The sequence below is a fragment of the Ctenopharyngodon idella genome, chromosome 10 (assembly GCF_019924925.1).
Source record: "Ctenopharyngodon idella isolate HZGC_01 chromosome 10, HZGC01, whole genome shotgun sequence".
Taxonomy (NCBI): domain Eukaryota; kingdom Metazoa; phylum Chordata; class Actinopteri; order Cypriniformes; family Xenocyprididae; genus Ctenopharyngodon; species Ctenopharyngodon idella.
Genome location: NC_067229.1, coordinates 23227120 through 23251475, shown reverse-complemented (window position 1 = coordinate 23251475; position 24356 = coordinate 23227120). Strand labels below are relative to the sequence as shown.

Genomic DNA, 24356 nt, shown 5'->3' with positions numbered 1-24356 from the left:
CTCTCTAGGCGTAGTACTCGATTCATTTCCTGTGACTCATCGCAGACCACTTCCCCAGAACTCAAGAATCTGTGTTATGAAATGTAGTGTGAAGGTTTGGCAATTTCACCTTTAGATGGATTCCCCAACATATTCATCCAGCTGCTGCCAACAGACAGACCTCTCTCACACACCACTGAAATCTGCAAGCAGCAAACAAATACAAACACACGCGTAATTCCACTGCGGGTACGACCAATTATCACAGCATAAACCACGTCAGAAATTGACCAAAGAATGACAAATGATCATTTGTATAGATCATTCTGAAGGTACTGATTTAATAAAAGGCTGTACAAAAGAAGCTGTTTACCTTTTGATCATCACAAAGCAGGAAGCAGAATGATTCAGACAGCTCTTTCTCTGTGCGCCCATCCTGCTTGAGTTCCCTTCTCTTCTCCATGAACTGCACATTCAAAACATCAAAATTTTACTTTTGTACTTTATCTACCAAGAACAATCCAGATATCCAGACAAAGGTGAAAGTACCATTGTTCAAAATCACAGACATATACACACGCAATAAAAGCACACCAGATTAAAGCCACGCTTGCAGTTGGCCACATGAAAAATAATTGTTCAGAAGGAATGAAGAATGAGATTAATTCATTTTGTGCAGACAACAGTCTGACAAGACACACTGGGATGATTAATTGTGTATGACTGTGTCTTTACTTTTACAGATTTTTAATAACTGAAAATGTTCACATTGGAGATATGAAGACAATTGACAAATGCAACTGGAAATCATCTACATAATTATCAGGACAATTAATAACAAGATTAGAACATTTACAACCCAATCTATCAAAGTGACTGTATGCAAATAACAAATTTGCTCAATGTGCTGACGATTCATCCCTGACCACCTCTGAATGTGGTTTTTCAGTGATCTGATCACAATCCAGTCACTTGGATACATGTACACTTGGTTTATAATGTGGTCACAGCCAGGTAATCCGATTGTGATACACTCGCTTGGAACTTATGTTAAAGGAATAGCTCACCCAAAAATGAAAATTTTCATTCCTGATTATTTACTTATCCAAGATGTATATGACTTTCTTTCCTTAGCTGAAGAGAAATTAAATAAATAAATTAAGGCTGTCAATGTTAACACACGTGATTAATTTTAAAATCCTTAATGCGTTAAAACTAGAGATGCACCAATACCACTTTTTCCAGAAAGAGTCTGATACCAATACTTTCATTTTTAGTACTTGCAGATACCGAGTACCGATACCTGTATCTTCATTGCATTTTTAATTTAAAAAAAATATTGGGCAGAGAAAACAAAAGAACATGAATCAAATTAGTTTGCTTAGTAAACATACATGTGATTGCAGTACCGCCTTCCTGTAATAATGTAGGGAACCACTTGTTATACATAAATCATGCAACAGTTCATGTTTTTGCTTGTACATATACCATTTAGTTTTAATTCAAATGACGCATGTGTGCTGAGTGTACGATCAGCAATCAAGAGCATGCAACAGAAGTGCACACACTCTATGTTAGCAACAGAAATGTGAGCGCTATGTCAGTTAACATTAGTAACGTCCTTTGCTACTGACATATCTGACCCAATTACAAACTTTCCAGCGATGTCTGTGAAAAAGGGATGCGACTGACAACCTTGCTGTGCCACTGCGCAATCAATGCACTCTGCATGTTTCACTTATCAGATCATGCACAACAGCTATAGCTCGAATATTTAATTTGTTTAATATTCTGTTAATTAGATACATTTACTTCATAGATATCCTTCTCTGAAATCTCAAATGTGCTCTATGTTTGCTCTGTTGTCGGTGTTTCTTTGTCTGGACACGAACACTGTAAACATGCTGCGTGGTATTGGTCTTTGGTATCGGAGCATTTTGATGAGTATGAGTACACAAGCGCAGTATCAGGCCCGATACCGGCACATCCCTATTTAAAATAATTTAACGCAAATAAAATACTGAAGCATGTGAAATTGCATCATTAACATAATTTACATCACAGTTAGATGACCTTCGAAGTCAGGAGCATCTATAATGATGCAAGCACCTGTAACCCCGGTAGACGGAAATTTCTATTCAAACCCTTTAACTCGATTTTGCTTCTTAGCTTTGCATTCCAAAGCATTCGTGAATTTAGATCTATGCTCAAACAGGTAATGACAGTTTAAAAATATGTACACCTATAAACTGCAAAAAAAAAAAAAAAAGTTATGTTTGTTGGAAGCAATGGCAGGGCAAACAAAAATCTGAACTACTGGTCTAGCAAAACATCTTTACTGTTGAGACTTGTGTGGTATTTCTGTTCTCTTGTATGTGCTGACCTTGAGCGTAGAACAGAAACACCACTTGCCATGTGGAAAGTGTATCACGCCGAGAGTCTACTTTTAGACAGCTACACACACGGATTCTAAGACACAATTCAACATGTGTATTTTTATAAAGGTGTTCAATCTCATTTATATGGCATATTAAATAATTAAATATTTAATTAAATGCTTAAATATATTTTAGGGCCTTTGAAAAAAAGAAATCCATGTCTGCAAACATCACAGCCCAACACATGAAGTAAAAAATAAAGCTACTAAATGAATCAAGTGCTCTTACATCTTTCTCCAGCGGTTCACTGTGGACGAGGCGAGGTTTGGAGTACACAAACGTCCCTGCTGAGGAAGAGTCCTTGTAACTGGAGGTGAGGATCTGCAGGATGTCAGAAAACTCTCTGGAGTCCGTAGACACATACTGAAACAGAGCTGTGAACGGAGAACAAAACCATCAGAACACAATACAACTACAATCTCTCGTTGAAGTCAGTCTGTGCCCTAGAAAGAAGCCTTCTTTATACATGGAAAATATGGCAGGGGTAGCTGATTCGTTTTGTTAATGTAGCACCACTAATGAGCGTTAAGCTGTTTACGGTACACCTCACTGGGTCAATCAGTCTCAAGTGGTCTCATTGAGGTTGCTTGTCCATTTTAAATTTTCCTACATTTTTGAGCGATTACTTTTATCAATTAGGGATGGGCATTTTTGGCAATTTTTCATTTCGATCATCGACAGGTTTCAAAAACGAGTAATCGAGTACTCGGGGGGCGGGGCGTGTGCGGGGGGGCGGGGCATTGCCGTCATGGAGATAATGAAAATATCTGAAGACTGTTAGGAAAATGAATGTTAAAAATAAAAATATGACATGAAAATGCGATTAGAACACTGTTAGATTGATTATGATGCAGCAGTGTTATTAATAAGGAAGCATCTAAAAGGAATAGCTGCCTGAGGTGACTTTATGCAAATAAAACTGAATGACACATCCTATGATATTAATCAGATAACTTAGATACATAATATAGATGTAACATTACAACTTGTATCGGCACAAAAGGATGCAAATGGCAGTGAACTTACGCGTTACGTGCTATAGCGAGAGTGAGAGAGAGAAAGAGTGAGAGAGAGCTTGCGCCGTGATGTGCTTTCATGACAGCGCTCTGAAACACGGGCAAGGACAGAATTTACTGTAGATTTCTATAAAGTTCTCATTATAATGCTATGTTTATGGCAGATTTGTGCTTTATTTTCATCTACATGATTAAGTGATTCCATAAATCGCCTGCACGTTTTTGAAGCCATGCGAATTATACGAATTATGCCCTTGAACAAATATGACGAAAAAAGCACTGCTGCATTATTATAACATCATTATTTTTATTTTTATTTTTTTTAAAAGAAACATCTAAAAGCAATATGACCACCTCAAATAACTCAGATAGTCAATATCGGGCATTGCATTTGAGCATGAAACTAAACACTGATATGCAGCGCAAGCATGTTAATATCCCGACTGTAATGTTGTAATGTTGATATCCCGACTCAACGCATCCTGTATTAGATTAATCAGATGTAGCTATTACAACTTTCATCTGCAAAAGGTTTGCAAACGCAAACATGAGCTTATTTTCATCTATCTTTTCAAAGTGAAGCGAGACATCACTACGTGACTTCGAGGCCATTCTCTCTCTTCTCACATCTTTTGACGCATGCTGTGGAAAGCTAAACAATCAGAGCTCAGGGTGCCGCCCAAAGTGCTGCTATAACCAATCAGGAGAAAAACAAACAAAACAAACAAAAAAAACATTTAGATCATCGTTTACATGATCGACCATCGCTGTCACGGTTGAGTACTCGAGTACTCGATCGCTGTTGCACATCCCTACTTTCAATGTAGTGGTATTGCAAAACAATCAGGTTTTTTTTTTTTATTTACTTGGTTGAACCACAGCTGCCATCTTTGTGTCAAGCCGCACAACAAATTTTGTTTTTACAAATTTTTATTTACCAAAGCCTCAATTTTTTTATGGGGGAGAAAGTAGAAGTTTTAAAAAATTGTTTGTTGATTATTTCTTCGATTAATCAGATTAAAAATTCCAGTTTTATTTTCCGTATTTTATTTAAAAAAGGTGTTATTCCACATTCTGTCTTGCAAATACTGTGTATTGCAAATGGAAAGCTATAGACGCAAATATAGTGAATGCATGTGTGCAAAAAACAAGGTAATTATTATATTCCAGGGCTTGATGCAAAAACACTATAGGCTATTTTTTCCTTCCGGTTCCAGAGTTACCAGCTACCAGTTAGAACGAAATAAAATACTGCTTGCTTTATTTCAAAATAGAAGTCAGTTAAAATGCTATTTGTATATTTTAATTTTCATTTTATCAGTATACAGTAAATGTACAACGCTCCCAAAATGCTATTTAACGGGACTGTTAACACTAAAACTCTGACAGCATGACTTCATCTGACAGAAGAGCTGCAGAGATATTCAAGGCACTGTATTCCCTCATGATATTTCCTCAAATATATTAGATATTAAAGTGTAGCCAATATATAAACGTATTTTATTTACAGATGTCATGTTTGTGACTTTATTCGTTAGACTATTTAAATTAATACATATTCAGAAACAAGTGCAGTTACAGCCTACATAAGCTACCATTTTATTTTTTCTGTTTAACTTTTATTAGACAGCAAATCGAAATAAAAGAATACTTCAAATTATTTTTTAAAATTAGAGAAATCACTACTTATTCTGAATTTTTACAGAATGCAGTTTCATTTTTTTCATCTGCAGATCAAAATGAGCCTAAAAACAATTAACTTGCAATATTAACTTATAAAATAAGATAAAAGAAACATCAAAACAAGATGTGTAATCAAGAAAAATATTTGACAAAATTACAAAAATAAGGATGAATAATGTTTGACAAGGAATGCATCTCCACAGCATAGTCACCGGCGTCAGTTGCAAATATTAAACATGTTTAGGAAAATCTTTGTGAGGAAGACTGGCAACAGCTAGTTCTTAAATTCTAAGACTAGAAACTTTAGACACCGCACACTACATGACTTTAAACACCGTCTGTAGACCGGTGCGTTTGGGCATGATCAGTCATCACGATCAAATTACATTCATAATCAGCCTGACAGTCATGTTCTCGGCTTTAGTTAACATTAGCACTCATTCAGCCATTGTTCTCGGCAGTTTAATCACATTAGGCTGTTTAAAAAAAATCCTCTTTTGCAATTTACCCGTGTCAAATAAACCGGCAAAATACCAGAAGTGGCACATTCCACGGACGAGAATCCATGATGGCCCCAGACTGTTTTCTAAGGCTGCACGATGTATTAAAACCATACTATAGCATAATACTATTGTGAATTCACAAAGGCTGTGATTCAATTAAATAAATATATGCCTTGCGGGTAGGGGTGGGCAATATGACCAAATTCTTATTTCACGATATGAGAAATATTTTCACAATAACAATATACACAATATAGTTATTTTGTGTTATTTTATCTCATTTCTGTTATTAAAAATAAGAAAAAATAAGTAAATTACAAACAATAGGACAAATACAATATAATTAAACCAATTAAAAAAAATTAATTAAAAAAAAAGTTATTCAGTCAAGAGCAGTTATTTATTTAGTATTGAAGTCACGGTTCAGCACGGATTCAGTACAGCAGGAGGGAATAAACTAAACATAAAATTTCTTTTTTTTCTTGCTTTTTTTTTTTTAAAACTGGTTTACTGAACACATTTTGTCTCTGTCTTTAAATAAATTCAATTGTAATTAAAATTAAGGATAAAAAAATCTATCTCTGCTAATGCTGTAAACTATATAGAGAGCACTTTCTTGCACATTACTATAATATTAAAAGTTACAATTAACAACAGAGCTTAAATTCTTAAATTAAGTTGCTATTTATTTTTAGATATAATAATCACATCAAAATTCTATGCAAACACGTAAATTGCATATAAGGCAGTTTTTGCATTAACTTCAAAATCTTTTTCAACTCCAATTCCATGTTAAAGGCCCGCTGAAGTGTCTTGGAATGCGCAGCATTATTTAATGTGTTGACGTAATTTCAACTGAAACAGGAAGACAGGGCAATATATCAAACAGCCTTTTCTAGAGAGCATTTGATTGGACAGAAGATTTGATGAGAAGATGAAGTGCAATGTGATGTCATGAATATCCATGATCCATTTTAGCGGAAGTGAGAGACTTGAAGTTTTGAATGCTTATATCTCCTAAATGCGAATTTTGTCATTGTTTTGAAACACATCAGCTTATTCATAACATTAAGGCTAACATATTCATACTAAAAGCTAAAAAACTTAAATTTTGATTTCAGGGGGACTTTAAATACATTTATTTACACAGTGGGCCATCATAACTTGTTTTCATGACGGATTTATTTAAACATGCATTAAACATATACATTAAATAATCAAGACAGCTTAAGTAAAATATAATGAATATATAGGCTAATATAGTGCATATATGTAGCGAAAGAGTTTCTCTAGTGAACTAACAAGCTGTGGACACTGAATGGCATTTCTGAAGTAAATGTATGTGACATTGTTTACAAGCTGTTTCATTTATGTCTTTCTGCGGTTAAAATACTGATTGAGCGATTACGTGAGATACATTTCAGTAAGTTGTACTGTATCTTTCAACATACCTTCAGATGTTCATTCATGTTTATTCTGTAACTAGTATTAAAGAGGAAGAGTTGATCGCGTTCACTCGCGCTCCACACTAGCGCTTGAAATTAGGTGCCTGTACAGTGATCTGTCACGCCACATCAAAGAGCATCAAAACGGCATTTATTGCTTGAATTTCATGATAAAATGGACAGAATGAGGGATGAACTTTTGTTTTTTTAATCGAAGGTAACAAAACACAGAGCTTATTGTGATTATTGGTGGTTAATGGTGGTTAAAAGTGGTTAATGGGTTATACAACTCTGTATTCATCGGTACACGTGTACCGAACCGAAAGACGTGTACCGAAAATTTTCGGTACGAATACTTGTCCCGTTACACCCCTAATAACTGTTTTCAGTGGTTTATAAAGACCTTACATAATAAACCATTATGTTTTTATTACCTTTGAATGAGCCATTTCTATCTACATAAACTGTGGGTCCCCTCACATGTTAACTCCCCATTTTGTGCCGGCATGTTTCTACAGTAGCCCCAAACGGACAAACTGCTCTACAGAGTGCGTTTGATTGACTAGCTACTCTCTTCTGTCTCAGATGACGACATATTTGTCCTGTCTTGGCCACCATAGCATCTCTATATTACAATTCCCAACCTCACCACTAGATGCCGCTGAAATTTACACACTGCACCTTTAAAAATGAATACAAGCCAAAAAAAAAAAAAAAAAAAAAAAACTCAAGCTTACTGAAGACAAGTAAACCGTGATAAAGAGCAAAGAAAACAAACTACAATAGAACAAAGACACAAATGAAATAGACCTACCTAAAAAACTTTAAGCACTAGAAAAGTAATAAAATGTATAAAAAAAACAAAAAAAACAAAAAACAAAGCATAGTCTTTGCTGTGTAAATTAAAGGTGGGGTAAGTAGTTTTTCCAAAAACACTGTTTGGAAGTTAGTCAGGCCGACACCAACAACAAACGTGTAATCAGTGTTAATTTCGTTGACGAATAATTTTCGGTATAGTTTTCGCCAATGTCAATGAATCGCGCATATTTATGCCAAGCGATTGCTTATGAACTAATGTTGATGACTTATGACAATGTTTACTATACCATGTTTATATGGTAATATGACTGTTGTAAGAAAGCATAATTTATCTCCCTCATCTAAACTTGAATGAGCAGCCTGCTACAGTGCAGAGTGCAGACATTTCAAAATAAGAGGTCACGGTGTATTTCGGGCTGGATTATATTTAAAAAATCATGCATTATAGCCCAGGATTTTTTTCCTAGTCATTATTATTTTGTTTACACAAACAAACTGTATTTAATTTAATTTAATTTCCATTTAATTCATAGTACACTATTGTAGCTTCTGCCGTAGAAAGGAAAGACTTATACTGTTTATGTTTAGGAAGATTCGGAGCATAATGAATCAGTGTGTCGAATCATGATTCGGATCGCGTGTCAAACCACCAAACTGCTGAAATCACGTGACTTTGGCGCTCCGAACTGCGGATTCATTATGCTCCGAAGCTTCCTGAAGCAGTGTCTTGAAATCGGCCATCACTTAATAATTCGTTATTTTGTTTTTTTTGGCGCACCAAAAATATTCTCGTCGCTTTATAATATTAATATTGAACCACTGTACTCACATAAACTGATTTAAATATGTTTTTAGTACCTTTATGGATCTTGAGAGAGGAAACGTCATTGCTCCCTATGCAGGCCTCACTGAGCCATCGGATTTCAACAAAAATATCTCAATTTGCGTTCCGAAAATTAACGTCTTACGGGTCTGGAACGGCATGAGGGTGAGTAATAAATGACAGAATTTTAATTTTTGGGTGAACTAACCCTTTAAGCGTACACTGAGAAAGTGCGTGTGTGTATTGCTGCCTTCACATACTATCAGAAATTTGATAATTACCACTTCTGAAGTCGTGATTACAAGCTCACCGCATTCATGTTGCGAAATGAAAGGGTGTTCATGTGCAATTTTTACCTAGGAAACTCGTATTTACCATAATTCCGAGACCTCGTGAAGGCAGCATAACAGTAGGCTTATATTGGGTCCGTGCAGCTCTTAAAGGGACAGCAGCCAACATTAATGATTGCTAAAGTCATTGTTAATCTAACAAGAAAAGACAAAGATAAAATCACTCACTGCTCTTGAACGAATACATTTTTTAGTTTTAAATAAGAATTAGTCTATATTTAATGTATACAGCAGTTATTTGACATTTGATTACTTTATTCAATTTCTGTTGGGTATTACTTATCTAAATACCACTGTTAGTACATCTATCTGAAAAACCTAAAGCACTGTTTATTTCATTTGTATTTTTGTTCTGTTGTATTTTTTTGTCTGCTTTGTTTGTAATTAGTTTCTTTGTTCTTATTTAATTGTTGTCTGTTGATTGTCTTCTGTAGCTGTTTTGAGGACTTTTTACTTACATTAATTAACCTAGTATTAGTTTTTGCTGAAGTATTGATAATTTTGAAATTTCACTGACATTTAAAATGACTCATATCATGAAATAAGACTTTGATCATAAAACAAAATGTAAAATGGAACAACGTGCTGAAAACGGCAACTAAACCCAATACATCCACAACGATTTATTAAAATAGTGTTCTCATTAATGTTATGTAATATGACAGTCCCAATCATAGTTATTATTAGTCGTGCTTTGCTGTTTGAGCTGTGTGCTCTGAAGCGCTGAATGAACACCGGTAAACTAGAGCACTTTGCTAGCGCGTTGATTAAAGGGATCATATAATGCCACTTTTACAAGATTTAAAATAAGTCTCTGATGTCCCCAGAGTGTGTATGTGAAGTTTTAGCTCAAAATACCCCACAGATCATTTTTTTATAGCATGTTAAATTTGTCACTTTTTGAGGGTGAGCAAAAACACTCCGTTTTTGTGTGTCCCTTTAAATGCAAATGAGCTGCTGCTCCCAAGAAGAGGGCGGAGTTTCAAGAGCTTGTGTTAGCAGCTCCGATTACCTCATGCAGACTCACTGAAAATGTCAGAAACTGTTCAGCCTTTTATGTTCAAACCGGACTCGGACAAGGATGGAGAGACTCAAGAAGAAGTGACAACATGAAGAATGCAACAGGACATTTCTGAATGGTTAGTTGATGAATTTATGTAGCTGATGTGGAGTTAACTATCTTAAAGTCATTGATTAACATATTCTGTCATGATAATCTATACATCGCTTGTGTGGGAACTGTTGTAAGATGCCTACAGAGTCAGAATATATGCTGCATGAAGATAGAACAGGTATAGTTTAGTTTAGTTTAATTACAGTTATAACTTATGTTGTCATCTTGCTTTTATGACATGCTATTGCATTTGTGTTATGTACTGTATTGCTCGTTGTAGTCCCTACCAGCCGTTTGTTGTAGTCCTTAAAAAGCCATTTCTTTAAAAGAAAATATCTCCCTTTGCTTTGAACTTTGAGCATCCTAACTTTGCAGATCTTGTTTATGCTCAAACAGCAACATTACACACTAATTAAAGTTAAAAAAGTGAAATCATAATCAAGCACCCCTTTAACTCAGAGAAACGCATGAGAAATATACAAAATAAACATAATATTACAAATTATATCTGCACATAATGACACGTCATTTTTCAAAAAAGTGAACTTGAACTAAGTCAGAATGTGTGAATCATGTTGTGGACGTGCTCTTTCTGAAGCAATGCAATGAAACAACTAAACGGCAGCTAAACACAAATAATTCACAATGTTTTATTACAACAGTGTTCTCTTTATTCTCATTATTCTCTTTGTTCTCATATTGTCAAGCAATATGACAGTCCCAATCGTAGTCATAGTTGTGTTAGTTGTGCATTGCTGTTTGAGCTGAATACGCTGAAGTTGAAGATGATCCACCGGCACTCTTTACTACAGCGTTAATTCTTAACCAAATGCTTCCTATATTAGATAAATCAGTTATAGATAGGCCTACACGAAATAAAAACAATATTACAACTTACATTTGCACAAAACAAAAGGCTGTGAATGCTATCGTAACCCCTGTATCGTGATGTGTACTGTATCGCCAGATTCTTGGCGATACACAACCCTACTTAATACAATATAGAAGGCTGTATTGTACCAACTAATTCAGGGGGCACTAAATGCCTCTAGGTGGAACAAACTGTAATTTGCACTACTGTCATTTCAAAATAAATGAAAAGAAACCTAGCAGTGTGGATTTCTTGCTTTTTCCAGTAAAACTTTAGTTTTGGGTCTAATTCTCACTATTAACTAGTTGCTTATTAGCATACATGTTGCTAAGATATTAGCTGTTTATTAATATTTATAAAGCACATATTAATGCTTTATACTGCATGACCTTATTGTACATCCCTTAATCCTACCCAATACCTTAACTTAACCTTAGTAAGTAGTAATTAAGGGGGTTATTGAGAGAGAAGTTAATAGAGAGAATTGGACCCTAAAACTAAAGTGTGACCAACACCGAGGTATGTACTGAACCGTGGCTTCTGTGTACTGTTACACCCCTAATAATCAATGTAGGTTCACGCATGTAAACGTAGAAGCGTGTAGTTAAAAATGTACTTTCAGAGCGTATAAAAAAATGTTAGCTTTCTAGCTGATTTTTTTTTTTGTATTACATTTTGTTTACAATGTTTAAATGTTAATATACCCAATAGAATGATATACAGTAAGTGTTATATAAAATAAAATAACTATATAACACAGCTGGTCCTTATTACTCACTTAAAATGTTTCAACAGAATCTTTGAATAAGAGTGTTTGAAAAAAAGTCAAATGCATGAATTAAAGTTTTAAATGTGCAAACAGAATATTCAAACTTTAAAAACTGCACAGAAATTTTTGTAGTTATCTACATAATGTTTGAATTGAAGCTTTGAATAAATGAGTACACATTTTAATGTTTGAAATCTTCGATTCTATAAACTTCTAAAGTAAATTTTTTTAAAATGAATAATTATTTGTGCCTTTTTAAAATCGTAAAACAGAATGACATGTTGTGCTCCCCACTGTACCCCAGTGACACAACGGGTGTGGCAGAGCAACCTGTTACCTGAGGGAGGGTGTGTGTACACACACACACACACACACACACACACACACACTTTATAATATCTCTTATATTATGGGCTGATGCACAGGATCTCCATTTATCCTGTCATGGATTACTGGGCTGCCCATATATACAACATTACTGGGCAACACATTCAACGCGCCTGTGATGCATAGAGCTGTTGTCTAGGTTGAGAGCTTACTACTATACACAGACTGGGTGTCTTTAGTGTCAGTAACGGAAAAAAAAGACAAACAAAGGGGGCCAGCGCACCTCTCTTTTCTTTGCTCTTCCGGGGGATGTGGAAGTTCAGTCGTGGCTGTTCTTCGGCAGGTTTCGCGGCCCACAAGACTCTCTTGACCCGTTTATCTTCATCGGGACCGTCCGGACATCCATACTCTTCCTCCGTGGCGCCATTTTGGCTCCATGAAGGCGCAGTAGGATTGTCTTTTACTTTGTCGCTGAATTTCCCTCCTCGATGCTCCATCGCTGCTTTATTCATGAGCTGCAGACATGAGTGGACTTGGATTCTCCTCGCAGCGCTGAAAGCTGGAGGCAGCGTGGGGTTTCTGTCTGCTGAATGTGCCTCACACCACACATAAACACACACACATGTACATGCCCACTCATAGCCGCAATGTGTAAATGTAACCGGATCGCAACAGCGCCATCCAGCGGGCTCCATCATAACACTGCTGAATGATATTAATCTGAGCGCCGCCTGCAGGTGTCAATGCTGAACTACAGAATGTCCCTTAAGTGCATCACCACCAAGAAAAAAATGTAACGATATCATATTCAAACGATAGCACATATACACAGTATGAATTCAAAAATATTATTATATTATCATTTTATATAATATGAAAAATACATAAAACATTTTCTGAAAAATTTGAGCAGTGCTTGCAAAACTCACTACCACAGTGTTATAGTTGGCCTGACAGTTTCCCAGTAGGCTATTTAAAGTCCCCATGAAATCAATTTTTTTTTTTTTTTTTTTTTGACTTTTAGTATGAATATGTTAGCCTTAAGGTTATCTATAAGCTAGTGTGCTCCAAAACAATGACAACATTCGCATTTAGAAGATATTAGCATTCAAAACTTACAGTCTCTCACTTCCATCCAATATGGATCAACAACGATTTTAAAGACATCACCCTGTACTTCAGCTTCTCTTTAGATTTTCTGTCTAATCAGATGCTCTCTAGAATCTGAATGAAGGCGAATGAAGTCTGGTATCGCGTCAAGCCCCGGTTATACTTTACGTGAGGGTCCACTAGGGTCCGTGTGACATAAAAATTGTCATCGGAGGCTCTTGCGGACATCCACGTGCATCCCATTTTTTGTGATTGTATAATGTAATGTATAACCATTAAGCTTGGTTATACTCCAGTACGGACACATACACGGACAGCTGCAGACAGCACGGACGCGGACTACTTATATTTATACTACTGAAAGTGTATGCTTGGGTCACTCGGCAGACATGTTCCACACAGGAACAGTAGGTTGGCTTGAACAGAAAACAAACATGGATTCTTGCACATCATTATTATTGCACATCTGGCTGTCTTTATATTGTTATAACAACAGATTGTAGAGGTGCAGGTAGAAACGAACTGTTTCACACAGCCTCTCTTTAAAGGGTCATGAAACCCTAAACTAAATTTTCTGAGATTTTAACAGAGGTATGTGTGTTGAACATCATTGAATACAATGTTAGCATCTGTTAGATTTAATTTGTAGAGGGAAAGTGGTTAATTTTGAGATTTTTTCCGCTATTTTCGTGTTCCGGGTTTAAAATCTACACCGTCCACGTCACAGGCTGTGATGTGGCGGAGCACTATAACACTTCGATGATGCGTCGGTGTCTCATAATTATTGATGAGACTGAGTTTTCTTATCCTATGAGAAGACACCGTCTCTTAATTATTCAGGACACCACATTATTCTTTCAAATGACAGACATGTCAAACTGTTAGATAGCGCAGTAGATGAGAAAGGCGTTCATGGGTCATAAGTGTTTGTTTTTGTGGTGTAAAAGTTCGGGTGTGTTGCATGGCTTTCCTCGCGATGCTGCCAGGGCAAGACTGCCTGTGGGCGGTTGGTTGGCCATCAACCACCGACACATCGAAACTGTTTCAGCCAGAAACCGAACATGCCATTTTCGGCGGACGAAATTTCAGTGCATCATTACAACTAATAAAAACTCCCTATGGTTGGTGGCTTTACATGTCAGTTAGATGGTCAATTCCTGTCTAAATGGCTGGTTCTTGCACAGAAACCCCTCCAAAGTTGACTAGACTTCATGTTTTTTTTTTTTTTTTTGTGATTACTGTTGTCTTACCACAAATAGCACCATTAAACTGTGGTTTCTATGCAAAAACAGTGGTACAATTTTACCGTTTGCTATTGGTGGATCTCAACAGGTGACAGGTTGCCACTCCTTCGCGCCGGTAAACAGCTTATCAGAGAAGAGAAGAGATGTGCTGCAAGAGGGAGGGGATGTTTCTAAAAGGTTGCATACACACTAGCAAAATTTCCATTACAATTCCATTACTTATTATCTATAGTGTGAAATATATGAAAGCTTACTTCCGCCACAATTTTTTAAAAAAGTGATTTAATTTGCTATTTTTTATCTCATAATTCTGACTTTTTTTCTTGCAATTCTGAGGTTATATCTCACAAGTCAGACTTTATAAAGTCAGTTCTGCAGAAAAAAATTCTGACTTTCAGAATTGTGAGATAAAAAGAGGCAAATTACTTTTTTTTTAATATCGTGGTGGAAATAAGCTTTCATATATCTTATACTATTGACAATACTGAATAGAATATGAACTCTGAGAAAAATATTATGAGAAAGTCAGAATCGTGTGATAAAAATTTAGCAATTACCCTTTTTAGTTTTATATATATATATATATACAATTCTGTTATTAATATTATATATATATATATATATATAATATTAATAACAGAATTGTATGGAAGCTTTTTTTCTGCTTCAGAATAAAAAAAGTAATTGCGACTTTTTATCTCACAATTCTGAATTGCGAAAAGCGAGAAATCACATTCAAACCAAGCAGCTTTCTGTTGGTCAACACAACACATTTACGCAACCATTGTCTATTGTAATCTATTGTAAAAATGTAGCGACCTCTTTGGACCTAATTTCTATATATAAATTATTTGATTTCAATTGCGAAAATTTGGCGAACAATGGTAAATGTGATCACATCTTTGGGATGAACATATTAACATATGAACATATTAACTTCATGAACATATTACCCTGCCTGAAATGGCTGTCTTTAACATGAATTTCCATCAGTGGTTTTACCTTTAAAATGAATGTATAGCCTAAGAAAAAAAAAAAGAAGAAAAAAAAACATGCTTACAAAGAAAACTAAATTATGAATCTGTGCATAAAAAAATCTCTCACAGGGATTGTATTCTTAAACATTTTAGTGTTCTATTTAAATAAGAGAGGCAGATGGTATTAGAGAATGCTATATTGTCTTTCATCTGTTGTGTGTTATTGTTCTCCAGCCTGATCTATGTGTGAATAATTATCCATATGCACACATGACCATCATCATGTGAAGAAAGGGCGTGTTACTGTCAGGGGGAGGCCAGACAAAAGCACACCTGAGATAAGTGGGCTCTTTAGGGGATATGGCACAAAGCCTCAGCCATATGTCAGACCTGCTATTGCATCATCAATAGTAATCATCTTCCTGAAGGAGTTAGTTCAGTTTCAGAGGTTCTGCTCTCACTTCATAATTCGGGTTTATTCTTTAGTAAAACAAAACAAATCATGGAATTTTTAATTGAAAAGTTCTTAAAAATAAATACAAATTATTAAAAGTGTTCTACATTAACTCGGTATTGAGATTTATTTAACACACACTACTGTTCAAAAGTTTGGGGTCAGTATGATTTTTCTTTTAAAGAAGTAAAATACTTTTATTCAGCAAGGATGCATTTAAATTGATCAAAAGTGGCAGTGAAGATGTTTGCATTGTTACAAAAAAAAAGAAAAAAAAAGAAAGGAATTTCAAATAAATGCTGTTCTTTTTAACTCCATTCATCCAAGAATCCTTTTTTTCCACCAAAATATGAAGCATCATAACTGTTTTCAACATTGATAATCATACGAAATGTTCCTTGAACAAGAAATCAGGATCATGTGACACTGAAGACTGCAGTAATGATGAAAAGTCAGCTTTGCCATCAAAAGAATAAATTACATGTTAAAATATATCAAAATAGATTAAATATATTAAAATTTAAATTATTTCTCAATATTACTATTTTTACTGTAATTTTGATTAAATAAATGCAGCCTTGGTGAGCAGAAGAGACTTCTTTCAAAAACATTTCAATAATCTTAAGGACCCTAAATCTTTGAACGTTTGATAATTCCATATGCAGTTAAATGGGTGGTTGTAAGAAAATGGAAGAAAGAAAATATGTACGTTTTTCCCTGCCTAAATGAATGAGGTTAACTAACTTCATGATTTGTATTATCTTAGAACTGTACATTTCTGCCAAATGGACATTGCTTTGATAGTCACCTCTGACAACAGATTACTCTTAATTGTAATGTAAACATGCATTTCCTGTTTTTCATTGGTTTCTATAAACTTGAATTGAATTGAATGTGCATACTTTGAAAGGTTGTATCTTGACTGTCATATCAGAGGAAAGTAAATAGTGTTTTTAACAGTTAGATCCCTGTGGTCCTCATTATAAACGTGATACACTGCTAGAGGAGCACTAGAGGGACTCCGCAGTCCCTGCCCATTATTTCCCATTGTGTAAAGATGGCAAACACTCCAAGCTCAACTCAAACATCACACATTTGCATTAAAATATTTCCTAAACCTAAGGCACTTCAGAGCTTCACAAATAACATATACTATTCTCAAATAATGACACAATTTCAAAGTAATTTTAAAATGTAATTACAGACGATATCTAAAAGAGAGAAATAAGGTTTTCTAAAATGTTTATTTGATTTTCTTCCTTTTGTTACACACTGCCCATCAGTCAATCTCTCCCATTGATTAAACAAGCATTTACACCCCAGATGACCTTCAAACTCTTCCATGTGGCCCTGTGCTCTTTCTTTTCTCATCATTTCTGATTCCTAGAACATAAATTCTCTCTTAAATCCCATCCAACTGATTCCTTTTAATCAAACAGCAACCAAAGCAGTAAATCAGGTGAAAAACAAACTATAAATAAACATCTTACATCATACATTTCAATACAATACTAAAAGAAACAGAATAAAAGACTTTTTTGGATAGTTTTTATAAACTGAATGTTGCATATCTGACAACACAACACAAGGTCTAGTGAGTAAACCTGAACACAATTAAAACCACCAAACACGTTTTGGCAAAGGTCGTTTTCTTTACAGCACACAAAAACACTATGATAAAGATTTAGCTGACCTACATGGCACAATAGACATTTAGTTTGAGTAATGTGTTTCACTGTAGTCCAACAGAATACTTGCTACAGAAGAATGTGTATAAAATTGATATTTCTGCCACAATGTCAATCACAGGTTCAGGAAATAACTCTAAATCAAGCTGTCTCCAATGCCATAAAATTCAGAATTGAGCTTCTTTCAAATCAAAGTGCTTTACAGAATTAATTTTTTTGTCTTGTCAGTTCTTCAGTATGACTCCCGTTTAATATTCATCCTTGCTCTTATATGGATAAGCAAGAAAACAGCTGTTTCTGGCTCTGACACTGATGTACAAATGCTGTAGTCCAGCAGTGCTACGACATATGAGATGAATATGTGTAATTATACGTTCCTTCTTCAGAGCACCGCACACAAATAATATGATTGCCTCGTTGTGAAAACATTCGGCTGGTCATTTTTTTTGGTGGTTAATGAATGAACACCTGACAACATTTCACCTATAAACCAATTTGACTATTTTCTTGAATAGACAGTGGTGCATTTAAGTTGCAGTGCGATGTGAATGCCCAGTGTTACAGGATGTGCAATGGCAGACAGCTCACCCTCATTGATTTTCAGTGGACAAACTGTCAGTTTCCGAAACAAAACGACAGCACAGTAAAAGAAAGGCACAAGTATAACATATAAGTTGAGGAACTTTGAGAAACAAAGATAGTGCCAATTCCAGAGAAGTGCTTCCTGTGAATAGCGGCATTTCTGTAACAATACTGAAGAGGATCGCTGGTTAAGCAGAATTGCGAAGGTTTATGCTCAGCGTGGCGTTCACACTTTCACAGGGGTGGCGTTTACGTCTGTGGGCATTCAGTGCTCAGATCCAGGCTAGCCTCAGTGGTGTCCATCATGCTGCAGTCCAAACAGTCTCTAGGTGGTGCGCATTGCCTCACTCTGTCCACTTGCGACTCGCGGGCAGGTTCAGATTCTGCAGATACCACAGCTTCTTTGGCCTGTCGAATGCAGTTGAGCCACTGCTGTTTGTTGAAGGCATCGCTGGCCTGGAAGGAGTGCGACTGCAGTTGTCCTCCACTACGAAACACCACTCGGAAAAAGTTCTTGGCTGGATGAGGACAAACAGAGTTTGACATGTTTATGGCAGGTGCATGTAGAGTTTTTCACCTTTTTTTGTCTCCACATTTTAAATACCTGTCCACTTTCGTCACTTTTGATGAAATTTGATTAAATTCTGACTCACTCCGTTCATGGTTGCTGAAGGCTCCTCTGATAGAGCCTCCCAGACGCATCTCTCCGTCCTGCAGGTCTTCCCACTCCAGGTCTTTCACAGGGATCGGCTGCCGGTAAAGCTGATACCACAGCTGCTCATTCTGGGTAATGGCCCGTGTGATGACCAACACGTCCTGAAACAGGAACACATGCAGCTTCTGCAGAACGAGAAAGTGGGAGAGACTTTGGTTTGTTACTGGGTACAATTCTTTAATCATGTTTGATGCATGTTTAATCTCTAACTTAAGGGTTAGTTCATCCAAAAATGAAAAAATTGTCATCACTCACCCTCATGTCCTTCCAAACCCGTAAGACTTTCGTTCATCTTCGAAACACAAATGAAGATATTTTTAATGAAATCTGAGAGCTTTCTGTCCCTCCATAGATAGCTACGCAACTACCACTTTGGCGCTTCAAAAAGTTCATAGAGATCGTAAAACTAATCCATATGAATCGAGCAGTTTAGTCCAAATTTTCTGAAGAGACTTGATCACTTTATATGATGAACAGAGTGAATTTAGGCTTTTATTTACATATAAACATTCATCAGCGAACATAAACAGATGCTCAACTGTACTTGCTTGACGTGCAAAACTAAACCTCATTGGTTCTTGCGGAAACTCAAACATGCTGCGTAACATGAAAATGAACCTCATTGGTTCTTGCGGAAGCTCAAACATGCTGCGTAACATGAAAATGAACCTCACTGGTTCTTGAGGAAGCTCAAGTGCTGTGTAACACATGAGAATGAACCTCACTGGTTCTTGCAGAAGCTCAAACATGCTACGTAACACATGAGAATGAACCTCAATGGTTCTTGCGGAAGCTCAAATGTACAGTGTAACACAAGAAAGAACCTCATTGGTTCTTGCGGAAGCTCAAATGTAACATGAGAATGAAACTCGTTGATTCTCACACGTCAAGCAAGTATGCTTGAGGTTCTGTTTTCTGATGTGTGTGTTGATGAATGTTTACAGGTGCTGGTCATATAATTAGAATATCATCAAAAAGTTGATTTATTTCACTAATTCCATTCAAAAAGTGAAACTTGTATATTATATTCATTCATTACACACAGACTGATATATTTCAAATGTTTATTTCTTTTAATTTTGAGGATTATAAACTGACAACTAAGGAAAATCCCAAATTCAGTATCTCAGAAAATTAGAATATTGTGAAAAGGTTCAATATTGAAGACACCTGGTGCCACACTCTAATCAGCTAATTAACTCAAAACACCTGCAAAGGCCTTTAAATGGTCTCTCAGTCTAGTTCTGTAGGCTACACAATCATGGGGAAGACTGCTGACTTGACAGTTGTCCAAAAGACGACCATTGACACCTTGCACAAGGAGGGCAAGACACAAAAGGTCATTGCAAAAGAGGCTGGCTGTTCACAGAGCTCTGTGTCCAAGCACATTAATAGAGAGGCGAAGGGAAGGAAAAGATGTGGTAGAAAAAAAGTGTACAAGCAATAGGGATAACCGCACCCTGGAGAGGATTGTGAAACAAAACCCATTCAAAAATGTGGGGGAGATTCACAAAGAGTGGACTGCAGCTGGAGTCAGTGCTTCAAGAACCACTACGCACAGACGTATGCAAGACATGGGTTTCAGCTGTCGCATTCCTCGTGTCAAGCCACTCTTGAACAACAGACAGCGTCAGAAGCGTCTCGCCTGGGCTAAAGACAAAAAGGACTGGACTGCTGCTAAATGGTCCAAAGTTATGTTCTCTGATGAAAGTAAATTTTGCATTTCCTTTGGAAATCAGGGTCCTAGAGTCTGGAGGAAGAGAGGAGAGGCACACAATCCACGTTGCTTGAGGTCCAGTGTAAAGTTTCCACAGTCAGTGATGGTTTGGGGTGCCATGTCATCTGCTGGGGTTGGTCCACTGTGTTTTCTGAGGTCCAAGGTCAACGCAGCCATATACCAGGAAGTTTTAGAGCACTTCATGCTTCCTGCTGCTGACCAACTTTATGGAGATGCAGATTTCATTTTCCAACAGGACTTGGCACCTGCACACAGTGCCAAAGCTACCAGTACCTGGTTTAAGGACCATGGTATCCCTGTTCTTAATTGGCCAGCAAACTCGCCTGACCTTAACCCCATACAAAATCTATGGGGTATTGTGCAGAGGAAGATGCGATATGCCAGACCCAACAATGCAGAAGAGCTGAAGGCCACTATCAGAGCAACCTGGGCTCTTATAACACCTGAGCAGTGCCACAGACTGATCGACTCCATGCCACGCCGCATTGCTGCAGTAATTCAAGCAAAAGGAGCCCCAACTAAGTATTGAGTGCTGTACATGCTCATACTTTTCATGTTCATACTTTTCAGTAAAAAATCCTTCCTTTGTATTGGTCTTAAGTAATATTCTAATTTTCTGAGATACTGAATTTGGGATTTTCCTTAGTTGTCAGTTATAATCATCAAAATTAAAAGAAATAAACATTTGAAATATATCAGTCTGTGTGTAATGAATTAATATAATATACAAGTTTCACTTTTTGAATGGAATTAGTGAAATCAACTTTTTGATGATATTCCAATTATATGACCAGCACCTGTATATGTGAATAAAAGCCTAAATTCAAACTGTTCATCATATAAAGCGATCGTGTCTTAATTTGGACTAATCGGCTCGATTCATATGGATTAGTTTTATGATTTCTTTATATGAACGTTTTGAAGTGTCAAAGTGGTTGTTGCATAGCTGTCTATGGAGGGACAGAAATCTCTCAGATTTCATTAAAATATCTTTGTTTGTGTTCCAAAGATGAACTACATTTCGAATGACATGAGGGTGAGTAAATGATGACAGAATTTTCATTTTTCGGTGAACTAACCTTTTTTGGTGATGTTTAGCTGTATAGTTGTCATTTTAGCAGTGAAATGACTTCTCTAGGCAGGTTAGGGGAAGCGACACTAATATGTACCATATAAACCCCTTTTATCTTGAAATAAAAAAGTAAACATTGATAAAATATTGGTTTTACCACAAATGTACACGGTTGTTCCTGTGGGCTTATAAGCAATGGCTCAATTGAGCCCTTTTGTTTCTAAAAAGCCCACTAAGCAACGAATCTACTGAAACTCTAATAAAATAGCATTAATTGAATTAATTGTACTTAGAACATTTCCTTTAATTCTTCAATATTTTCATTGTGGGAACAAACTTCCTTTAGGTACGATATAAGAACAGATTAAAGAAACACCCAGATCAAACGTTCAGACTGATCTGATCTGATTATTGTTGTAAATACTAAAACTGTACTCCATATTTGTCCAGTTTATTCTGCAGTTCTTTATTTAGTTAGGGCAATTAAAAATTAATTAAAATGGTTTCATTTAATGAAATATGAGGCACTTACATTAAAAAGCATAAAAGATAGAAATGTACCACTCCATATATATATATATATATATATATATATATATATATATATATATATATATATATATATATAGGTTTGCCATCAAATAAAGCAATTTATTTTTGTCAAAGCATGAGACTTTAGATGTGAGAATAATTTTCAATTTGAAACCCACTTTATTAGAAGGCTCTTCAGATTTCCCTAAGAAAATGTGGAAAACTTTGGCCTTAAAAAGGTCACTTCCTATGGAAGCTTATTTCAGCCACGGAATAAAAAACAAAAAAAAGGTAATTGTGACTTTTTATCTCAATTCTGAAATTATGTCTGTTCTTGTGTTTGTCTGAGCCTAGTTTGATATGGTTTTGCGTGGCCAGACATTTGACTACATTGTGTTTCATGTTGCAACTTCTGGTAAGGAATCAGCCACTCATACTAATCGACATGTAAAGCAACAATGACAGCTTATTTTGTTTTTATTTGCCATTTAGGAGAGGGTTTGAGATAGATGAAGTCAAAAAGTTTTGGGAAATAGACTATTTCACACCTACTTGGAAAACAAAGCACAGTTTCTTTTGAATATTGTAAGAAATTACAGAATGCCCTGACACAGATTCCTCTCCAAGATAGGTGGTTGATCATGCTCATTCATCAATGATCCTGACCCACCTGATCAAACACTGACAGCCACCTCAGTCAGTGGGGTGTCTGAACTTCATTAACATACAGACCACAGCTGTTACAAAAGGAACAACTTCATTTACATTAGGGGTAGTAAACTGCATCTGTATGAAAGGTTCATGGTTCATTCTGACAGACCCATTTTCATTCAATGAACCCACGGTGCTTCATGCATTTTGTCACTGCTATGCTGCAATAAACTTCTCTGTTGAGATCTTTAACATACTCAATTTTTTTCTTACACTATCTAGTTCACTTGCATCTGAACAAGTCAAACCAAACAGAAGTTTTATAATACTTCTCAGATTTGATGCCACTATCCTGGAAAAATCTGACGACCAGTTCTTTGGGAATGTAAGACCAAGGTTTTTGGGGGTAATATGAGTTTTTCCCACCAACACCTGAATGACAAATGACTAAAAACCCAAAAAATGATAGAGTTTTTACAGCTCCTCTGTTGTTCTTGAGTTCTCCGTGGCAGCTGAGGATCCGCGAGCTGTCGATCAATATATCTTTCTGGCCACTTTCCAGATACAGCAAGCGTTCCTTGTAGTAACGGCACTCCGACTCGCCCGTCTGTGTGTTAATATCAGCCACGATGCTCTGGATCATGTTAATCTATAAAAGTCAAAGAGCAGCATAGAAAAAAGACAATTAGGCCATAGGTGTAAGAAGCCATTAGGTTTTGGCATCTCACAGCTGTGAACAAAAAACATGGGCACCAGAGGTTATTTATTTTGGTGTTAGGTATTGTTGATGACATATTAGCAACACAAATCTTCCATGTTAGCACATTAATTTAGTTCAATACACACTACGCAGATTTAATATAAACTAGCAGAATTATTCAGGAGTAAATTGGAAAAGACTTTAAATTTTCTTTTAATATAAAGAGTTGCAGTGTAAGAGCAGTGAAGAAATTTGAAGGTGTGAGTTACAGTGACAGTAACTCACAGCTTCATCCAGGTGTTGCCGGTCGGGGTGGTCATTGGCTGTGTGTTTGAGGATCTCTCGGAGCAGCAGTGGGTATTTGACCAGTCGACTGCGTGGGATGTCCAGAAAGTTCCAGAGGTCCAGTTTGCGGCTGAAGGGTGATTCCAGGCAGCGCTGGAGGAAGTCATGCACCCGATGGTCCTGTTTCTTATGGTCCAGCAATGCTTTGGCTGCTACCTGGTTACTGCAGTAGCTGTTGTAGGTTTCAAGACAAGGCAGCTACAAGGAGAATCAAAGAGACATTTTCATGAACGGGGGCCCATTCCTGCTTGTGGAGGCTGTTTATCACTGTGTTCAGATTCAATGTAGTTAGCTTTTTGTTACTAACTAGCAGTATAACTAACTACTATTTCACAAGCTAGCTTTACATAAGTTGAACTTAACTTATGTTAGTTCACCTAAAAATGAAAATTCTGTCATTAATTACTCACCC

The 24356-nt window shown here is 36.3% G+C and overlaps 2 protein-coding genes across 8 annotated transcripts in view; both read right to left on the bottom strand.

Annotated features, from left to right (window-relative positions):
• tasora (transcription activation suppressor a) overlaps positions 1-12823 on the bottom strand; it is a 33612-nt gene extending 20789 nt beyond the window's left edge. The window contains exons 1-4 of one of the 3 annotated variants that reach the window (XM_051908803.1): positions 12421-12823; positions 2646-2791; positions 353-445; positions 110-182 (exon numbers count right to left, since the gene is read on the bottom strand). In XM_051908803.1, coding sequence (XP_051764763.1) covers positions 110-182; positions 353-445; positions 2646-2791; positions 12421-12649 — 541 coding nt within the window. In that variant the 5' untranslated portion in view covers positions 12650-12823. The remainder of the gene's footprint in view (positions 1-109; positions 183-352; positions 446-2645; positions 2792-12420) is intronic. The other 2 variants (XM_051908802.1, XM_051908801.1) reach the window with 2 other exon arrangements.
• Positions 12824-17147: 4324 nt separating this feature from the next.
• The window catches only part of arhgef3 (Rho guanine nucleotide exchange factor (GEF) 3), a 102136-nt gene continuing 94927 nt past the window's right edge, over positions 17148-24356 (bottom strand). For all 5 annotated transcript variants that reach the window (XM_051908835.1, XM_051908836.1, XM_051908838.1 and 2 more), the window contains 4 exons: positions 23885-24142; positions 23378-23548; positions 18846-19032; positions 17148-18710 (listed from right to left, as the gene is read on the bottom strand). In XM_051908835.1, the coding sequence (XP_051764795.1) occupies positions 18442-18710; positions 18846-19032; positions 23378-23548; positions 23885-24142 (885 nt within the window). In that variant the 3' untranslated portion in view covers positions 17148-18441. The remainder of the gene's footprint in view (positions 18711-18845; positions 19033-23377; positions 23549-23884; positions 24143-24356) is intronic.